The sequence below is a fragment of the Hemibagrus wyckioides genome, linkage group LG03 (assembly GCF_019097595.1).
Source record: "Hemibagrus wyckioides isolate EC202008001 linkage group LG03, SWU_Hwy_1.0, whole genome shotgun sequence".
NCBI classification, from domain to species: Eukaryota; Metazoa; Chordata; class Actinopteri; order Siluriformes; family Bagridae; genus Hemibagrus; species Hemibagrus wyckioides.
In genome coordinates this window covers 11,727,939-11,736,556 of record NC_080712.1, presented here as the reverse complement: position 1 = coordinate 11,736,556, position 8,618 = coordinate 11,727,939, and the positions used below count along the sequence as shown (strand labels likewise).

The 8,618-nt window shown below is 36.7% G+C and overlaps 1 protein-coding gene across 3 annotated transcripts in view; it reads right to left on the bottom strand.

The window, feature by feature from the left end:
* Positions 1-3,879: 3,879 nt before the first annotated feature.
* si:dkey-103j14.5 (isoaspartyl peptidase/L-asparaginase) overlaps positions 3,880-8,618 on the bottom strand; it is a 30,817-nt gene continuing 26,078 nt past the window's right edge. For all 3 annotated transcript variants that reach the window (XM_058386783.1, XM_058386781.1, XM_058386782.1), the window contains exons 6-7: positions 8,490-8,600; positions 3,880-4,177 (exon numbers count right to left, since the gene is read on the bottom strand). In XM_058386783.1, coding sequence (XP_058242766.1) covers positions 3,972-4,177; positions 8,490-8,600 — 317 coding nt within the window. In that variant the 3' untranslated portion in view covers positions 3,880-3,971. The remainder of the gene's footprint in view (positions 4,178-8,489; positions 8,601-8,618) is intronic.

The window sequence follows — 8,618 nt, the reverse complement described above, 5'->3', positions numbered from 1 at the left end:
GAAGGGCCAAATTGTGATGGCTAGACGACCGGATCAGAGCATCTCCAAAACTGCAGCTCTTGTGGGGTGTTCCCGGTCTGCAGTGGTCAGTATCTATCAAAAATGGTCCAAGTAAGGAATAGTGATGAAACGGTGACAGGGTCATGGGCGGCCAAGGCTCATTGATGCACATGGGGAGTGAAGACTGGCCCGGGTGATCCGATCTAACAGACGAGCTGCTCAAGTTGCTGAAGAAGTTAATGCTGGTTCTGATAGAAAAGTGTCCGAATACACAGTGCATGACGGGTCAAGGCAGTAAAAGGTGGACCAACACAATATTAGGCAGGTGGTCATAATGTTATGCCCGATCAGTGTATATTTATTAGCCTTTTTAGTAGACAATTTCATCCAGTGTAACCTTAACCTCAATAACAAACAAACAAAACCTCAATAACAAACAAACAAACAAACAAAGGCCTATACATGGATATTTCAAAAATGAACCCACAATATTTTGTGCATATTTAAATAATGAACCTGACATTGTTATATAGTAAATAAATCTTTATTGATGGACATTTTAAAGAGAACGTAATGTCCTGTTTTGTGAATCTAAAATGATCTGAATCTGCAAATACTGTAAATGTAAATGCAAATTGGGAGGTTAGGATTTTAAATGACGCCATTCTCAACACTTCGGTATAGTCCATCAAAAGCATATAACACGTTCACTAAATATTTTATACTTTGTGTGCCTGATTTAAATCTATTTCAATCTATATGCGTTCAATCGCATAGATTTAAGTAGAGATTTTGTATTTCTGGTTTATTCACCTGCTGTACATGTTGCAGTGCAGCATTAGTTCCACAAGGTGGCAGCAAAAAACTGAAAATAGCTGCAGCGGCTCCAGTCACAAGCAAAAAATCTGGGTGAGTTGACATTATTGCAAAAATAATTCTTTTAAATAAATAGCTAGCTATATATACAGAATTGGATGAAATATCTATCTATCTATCTATCTATCTATCTATCTATCTATCTATCTATCTATCTATCTATCTATATTTAATTATATTTAATTATATTAATTAATATTATATATCATTATATTACTCTTTGTCTAGGGCTGCTGTTCACACAACATCTTACACTGTAATCAGCAATTGTAAACCCTCAGCTCAGTTTCTTTTTTACTCAATATTATTATTATTTTTAAAAATATGTTTACAGCTGTATGAAGGACACTTCTTTGCTGTGCTATATGTCCGAAATTTCTTCGCCAACATCCAAATACAAAGACCATTACATGTCATAGGGTCAGCAGTGATAATGCACTTACTAGATGAGGATGAATTATCTCAATATTAGGGACAGAAGCTTTAAGAGGCTGAACATATCCATAAAGCTAAAGCCGTCTACCAGCCTCTCACACATCATTTATTATTATTATTATTATTATTATTATTATTATTATTATTATTATTATTATATATTTTTACAATTAATAACATCTTATAATTAATAATATCTTAGATGAGAGGTAAGATCATCAAATAGTTTCTCTGTTTAAATATACTGTACAATTATTTATTTTGCACAACAGGACCATTACTTTTTCAAGTTGTTTACTGCCTTTCACTTGAAAACACTCCATATAGGTGGATATACTTCATGCAGAGATGGGATGATTTTTACTCTCCCAGTACTCATATCCTGTTATACTGATATACTCATATTTTTTTGGAGCCTCTTGACTAAAATGTTTATTCTGCTGCATCTACAACCCATCAAAATGATTGTTCTGTTTATTGAATAACTGCATTTCTGTGAAAAGTATAGTCTGGAGAAAGAATAAAAAAATCATGCTTTTTAAGGGAAATAAACAAAGACCATTATCAAACTCAAATCCTGCATTTTTTGTCAGTTACCATTTACCCATGAGTTCCTGTGAGAAGGTGTGGACATTTTGTGAACATTTTACAGATCACAGCTAAGCAAATAAAAGGCACATATGATCATATGACCATCTGGCTCTCCCAATCTGAGAAAAGTAAAAGCCACTCAGGAGAAAATCGTATGAAAGTAAATTGCTTTAAACTATTTTCGGAAGATTCAAACCCAGACCTCTTTTTTTCCTTCTTCTTCTTCTTCTTCTTCTTCTTCTTCTTCTTCTTCTTCTTCTTCTTCTTCTTCTTTTAAAATAGAGATTATTCATCTTCCTGCTCTCTTGGGACGCGTCTGATTTCATCAGTCATTATTCAAATATGCGTTTCTCTTTTTTAAGAAAGAGGGATGGAACCAAAAAGTGCAGCTAATGACTCAGCTAACTTTGATTTCCTTTATCCTGAAGTTCAATACGATAAGCCTATTAAATGTGAACTACTGAAGAAGACCTTTAGTGCCAGGTTTCATTATGAGCCACTCTTTTTTTTTTTAATGATGTTACTAATTGGATCTTGAATCATCATTACAGGTGCTTTCAATTATTTATTCTATATAAATGAGTCTGAAGTAAAGTGAATTTGTAACTAAATCATATTCATATGCAAATGGAGGAATAAATCACGTAATGTAATAGTGAGATGAACCATTAGAGCTAGACAGGTCCAAGAATATCTTGAATGTAAACCACTATGAAATATAAATATACTTAAATTTCATAACAGATTTTATAACACAGAGGTCAAAACAACTGGTAATTTAGGATAACTATATTGTACAAGCAGATTTTCTAAATTTAAAACAATGAATCCTTGTTCCTGAAGAGAGAAATATTAATTAGATACAATACAATAATATTGAACAGCAACAAATTAAAAGCCTATGGATTGTATTTCTTGGAAAAATAATACACCCATCCATTTTCAGTAGCGCTTATCCTTTATAGGTGGCAGGGAGCCTGGAGTCTGTCCCCAATGACTCGGGGCACAAGGCATGGGACACACTGGATGAAGTGCCAACTCACTGCAGGACACAATCTCACACACATAACAAACAACTTAGAGATGCCTGTGAGCCTACAATGCATGTCTCTGGACTTGAGGAGGAAACCTGGAGGAGAACATGCGAACGCTGCAAACACAGGCTGGAGCTGGAAATCAAACCCCCCGACCACAGAGGTGCTAATCCGTTAATCTGTTAATGTAAAGCTGTGAAGCTATAAATGCAGTGACAGTTCCACTGCAACTTGCTAAAATAAGCTTAGTATCATCTGGTCATGTGACATTTCACAGTGTATAGAGAGAGCACACAGGTTATACTTCTAACATAAAATATGTATTTATATTTTACAGCTCAAGAGTATTATGGACAAGTCAGAAATTTTTGGGAGAAAATTCAATTTAAAGCTAATTTTGTAGATATTAAGGCCTTTAAATATCCACAAAGGTATTAAATTAAAATTTCCCTTGCATGAAAACAACAAGTATGTGCAGATATAAATACTTGTTGTTTGTGTCTATACATTGCTGCATCTCTGCACACAATCTGTTTTTCTGACTGCCATCTGGCAGATGTTATCAGAGAATCTGGTCACGTACAAGCAGGTTAAAGAACACGCCTAGAGTGCGTGGCTTATAATGCTCCATGTTAAAAATTTACCCAAGCCTCCTCTTGAGCAGTTCAGTGTATACATATACATATCCGTATACACATCGCCTCAGGCTTGCTCACTAGGGATGATTTAGTCTAACATTAATCTTGGACTTTTGTACGATGTTTCTTATATTCTGTAAAGCTCCTTTGAGACAATGTCCATTGTTAAAAGCGCTATACAAATAAAATCGAATTGATTTGAATATAATAAACACTGCATATGCTAATGACAGTGGAAAATGTGCAGTGCAGTATGAAATAGCTGAAATAAGAGTGAAGTTAGAATGAATAAATCCACTTCAGAATTAAGATTGTTAATGATATAGCTTATTTATTCATTCTTGTATGGCATGATCACTGAAAACTGAGTTGAACACAAAACACAACAAATGTGTTATCAATTTAATGTCTCCTCAAACATTTCTTTTGGGTTTAAACCGTGGTAAAGACGTTCATTCTTGAAGGCGGCCCAGGCCATGCGCTTTGTGCTGAACATGGCACTCCAGTCCCCGGTGGGAGAAACGACTATAGCTCCTCCACCCCCCTGAAGACGCTCAGCCATATACTGCAGAGAGCAATCAGCTGCTTCACACGCTGACTTTCCTATCACACATAAACAATCTTATTTAGTGCCACTCAAGTGAACACATTCAGCAATGAGCAGGTGTTTCATTATGCAAAATAAACTAACCATGAATCTCAGTACCGTTTCCATTATTTGATGTAAAATGATAGTATCTGAAACCTGTACTAAATAATGGAGAAGTAAAAAAAACAAAAAAAACAACCCAAGCAAACATGCAAATAAAACATATTCAATATTCAATATAAATAAATAAATAATAATATAATATAATATAATATAATATAATATAATATAATATAATATAATATAATATAATATAATATAATATAATATAATATAATATAATATAATAATGGTAAGTTCCAAGTAGAGTCAAGTCAAGACGCTTTAATTGTCATTTCAACCCTATAAAGCAGTACATAGTGAAATGAAACGTTCCTACAGGACCATAACTGACATAAAATAACTAAGAACTAAAGTCTAAATATAATTATATATATATATATAATTATATAATCAGGGCTGACCAGTATACACTTCTGTAGAGTACAAGTGAAAATGCTTTGGTTGTAAAAATTAGAGAGTTAGCAGCAGTTTTGTAGCAGCATTAAAAGAAAAAAATGGTGTGGAAAAAATAACTATAACCATCCAAAGGAGCCTCTTTTCTAGTATTCCTTCATCTTGTCCTCTTCGTCCTGTACCAATTCCCAGTGCAACAGAAAAAGTCTCAGGATTTCAATTGGTGTCCCGCTGTGTGATAAAGCAGCGTAACCTGGCAGACTCATGAACACAACATCATTCAGACGGAGAACAGTATAACACAGGCTCAAACTCGTGCTAGAGTTCAGGCATTTATTCATTACTGGTGCTGTGGAGTAGAAGTGTCTGAAAAAAGATAAATTGCAGACACTCTGCCCTAAAAGTTTCTTCTAGCTTTGACTCAAGCACAAACACATTTCTGAGCATGGCAAGAAACCAAAGAAAATGCCTGTTTTAATCAAAGAAGAAGCTATTTTACATGAAAGACCTGGCAACGCATGCCATCACAGCTCCCAGATGGAGTGGCACGGTTGCTATGCAGAGGCCGCTGTTTAAAAGGATAATCAGGAAGACACAGTGTTAAAAAAAAGCGAAGCGGCTCTGTCCATTTCCACAGTCATTACTGCAGAAATCACAAGCAAACAATAGCCTGCTGACCCACCATACACACTCTGCCTCATTATCCTCTACCAATGCTGACTGACTGTCTGAACCCCTCCTTTCTTACACACCAATTAAAATGATTGGCAACGGCAGTGTCAGATCTTCATGCCACAAGCCTTAGCATGGCACACTTGTGAAAAATCTGAAGACGGTGTGGTAGTGGGCAGAGATTTTACAAAGCACTGCCTGCACTATATATATATATATATAAGGCAAGCTGAGACAGAACACAACAATTCTCAGCAGGTTGGAGAAGTTCACATGCTAAACAGGGTGCAAAACATGCGAGTTGTTTGATATAAAAACTCAGCTCAGTGAAGCTGTCTTTTAGAGCTAGACTGCCTATATCACAGATTTTGTATGACAGGATCGGAAGATCTATTTAACATTCATTAAAAAAAAAGGTAATATATATGTATATATCTGCATATATAATCTGTTCAAATGAACATTCTAAACTTTTTGCTATAGCGCTTCAATAAGCACTTTATCCTGCTCAGGGTCATGGTGAGTCCAGAGCCTATCAAAGGAAAATTGAGCATAAACTGGGAATACACCCTGGATGGGACTGCTATAGATTTTGTTTTATTATTTTGACTAGAAAAACTGAAACGTAAAAACTTGTATGTGTATATACTAAATTTTTCTGATTTACAGGACCGTGCACTCTTTCTTTATACCTTTCAGCCAACACAACTCTCCATGTGCATGATAGAGCACTTCATCCCAATGGTATGTGTTCTTGGCATATGCAAATGACCATAAATACCCCTTAACATTTGTTAACATTGTTGGGACAAAACCAAGTGGCAAAGCAGTGGAAAGGATGAATTTCAAAGCCAAAAAGGGATCCTCAGTAACAGCTTGATTAGTAGCAGTGTAAACTGATGGAGCGCCAGAGTGTTGCAGGGGCTGTAGAGGCTCTCACAGATATAGCCTCACAGATAGAGCTGCTACCTACCAGCTTAGTGCCAATAACACTCCACTAATGCTGGAGAGTCACCTTTCCTTCAGTCTGAGTCAATCAGATAAGATAGTAGGTGATGACAAGTCAAATCAAATTTTTAATAAAGGCATATCCCTTTTTGTAAACAGTAAGCAGTCTGCACAGAGGTTAGATAATGCAGTTCCTTTTCTTCCACTTAGACAGTAATGAAACGGGGGACTCTGGTGTCAGGCACTCGGGTTCAGGTGGGAAGAAGGAAAGAGATATTGAGCTCAGCTGGTGGTGTGTAAAGCATGCGCTACATCCTCTGTCTCATTCACTGGGATTGGGCATGCTTTCACTATGTGCCTGAAATGCTAAGAGATTGCGAATTCAGTCATACCATGTCCTTCTTCAAGATCCAACCACCCACATAATCTTTCTCTGCTTAGTGTCCTGGACCCTCAGTGGACCTGTCCTTACATCCTGAACAACCTTGTGATTAAATATGTTCTTTTTTTTCCTATGCCGGCCAGCACTCCGATGTGTCAAACTCTTTGGGCAGCAGAAGAATAACAGAGAAAATGTTGCCAATGTGGAGATTAGACAACCGATTTTTAAAAGAACTGTAATGAAATGCTATGTATTCACCTAAAAATCCAGCAGCCAGCCTAGCTGTCATGATTCCTAATGCCAGGATGCGATTCCAGACTACACAGCTGATAATGTTATTATAACCTCTTCTGTTCTCCCTTTCTTCTGCACTCATTCACCAATGCCTAAACAATGCAAAACACTTCAGTCTACCTCTTATAGACTGTCCAGCTGAATAGTCATCCGGTGTCCAAGCCTAAGACTACTGAACTGCTGTTACAATTCAGGCAGAGCATCATTTCACAGTGTTGGGAGCTTAACTGGGTAACCATGGCCTATATAATTCTGAGCTCTTATTTTCAGCATTGTCAAATAAATAGCTAGTACAATCATGCAAGCTTTACATTTTATGTCAGTCTTACTATGAAGCCAACCATTACAGATCCCTTGCTTGAAGTCTATTGGCAACGCTAGTTTAATTAAAGGGTTGACCCAGGCCATCTTGGATCTTGTACAACATCAGAAAGCAATTGAGCTTAACAGATTATTTGCATATATTTTAATGAAATTGCTTTCTGTTATAACTGGCATATTTATTCTCCAAAGATACTTTTATTTCTCTAGGCAGGGAGTCAATCAATTCAATTCTCAAATCTTATTTAGCTGGCTTACACAGGATTTATACAGTCCCAGATCACTGGCATGCTGTTTCCCACTGGTCAGTCATATTGGGGTTGGTATACTGGGATGCTTTCGAATTATATTTGGATGTCTTAAGAACATCATTAAACAACGTTAAAAACGTTTAAATTGCCGAGAACTTGCAGGATTTGCTGCATGATATGTAAAGCCAGTTTAATTCAGTTGGAGATCTTCTCTGAGAGCTAAATCTGCTCATAAGCCAGTCATCATCATCATTATCATGCATCCTGCAAATCAGCTGATCTCTTAATTCTGCCGTTTGCTGTATTAACAGTGCCAATTATCACTGAATTTGGATTTAACTGCATATATCTTTGTGCTTTAAAAAATCTGAATTATCATGCAAATCGGGTAGATCAGCAGAAGAATTACTGGATTTTCATCAGCCATGAAACAGAACAGATGTTAGATAATAAGTGAACTTTGCAGCACATTTATGAATCAGGTATGATGAGGTTTGTATAACACCATCCATGCCAGGTTTATTTTTACACCTTCGAAAAGGAGCAGGAATCCTGGCTGTGTCGAATTTTTGTGCTTATGCATCATCTATAAGTGAAGCCCCAGATATTTAATTCCCTTTTTTCAATAAAGACAAAGCAAAGACATTTATCTAGGCTGGCTACCTGGGGAGTATTGTGTCCAGTGATTTATCACTTCTTCTATCTGCACACCATATCGAGTTCCATGACATCTACTAAATTGATTTAGCTTCTGAATCGTGTGAGGTGTTTCCTTTCATTTGTCCCAATGTGTTACGTTTACTTCATGTCAATCAGTCTAACGCATAAATGTGGTGGCTAGATAAACCTTGGATTCACTTTGAACATCAGTTCGAGGGATTAGACAAGCAACGAACTGAAGATCCAAAGATCCAAAGGGGAAAGAAAATAGTCAATCGGTACCTTGTTCCATGTGAAAGAGGATTAGCCTGGCCAAGGTGACTTTCAGAATAGCCTCGCCGTTGCCAGTGCAGGACACAGCGCCACTCTTATTGTCTGCATATCCACCTGATCCTTTATCACACACACAAG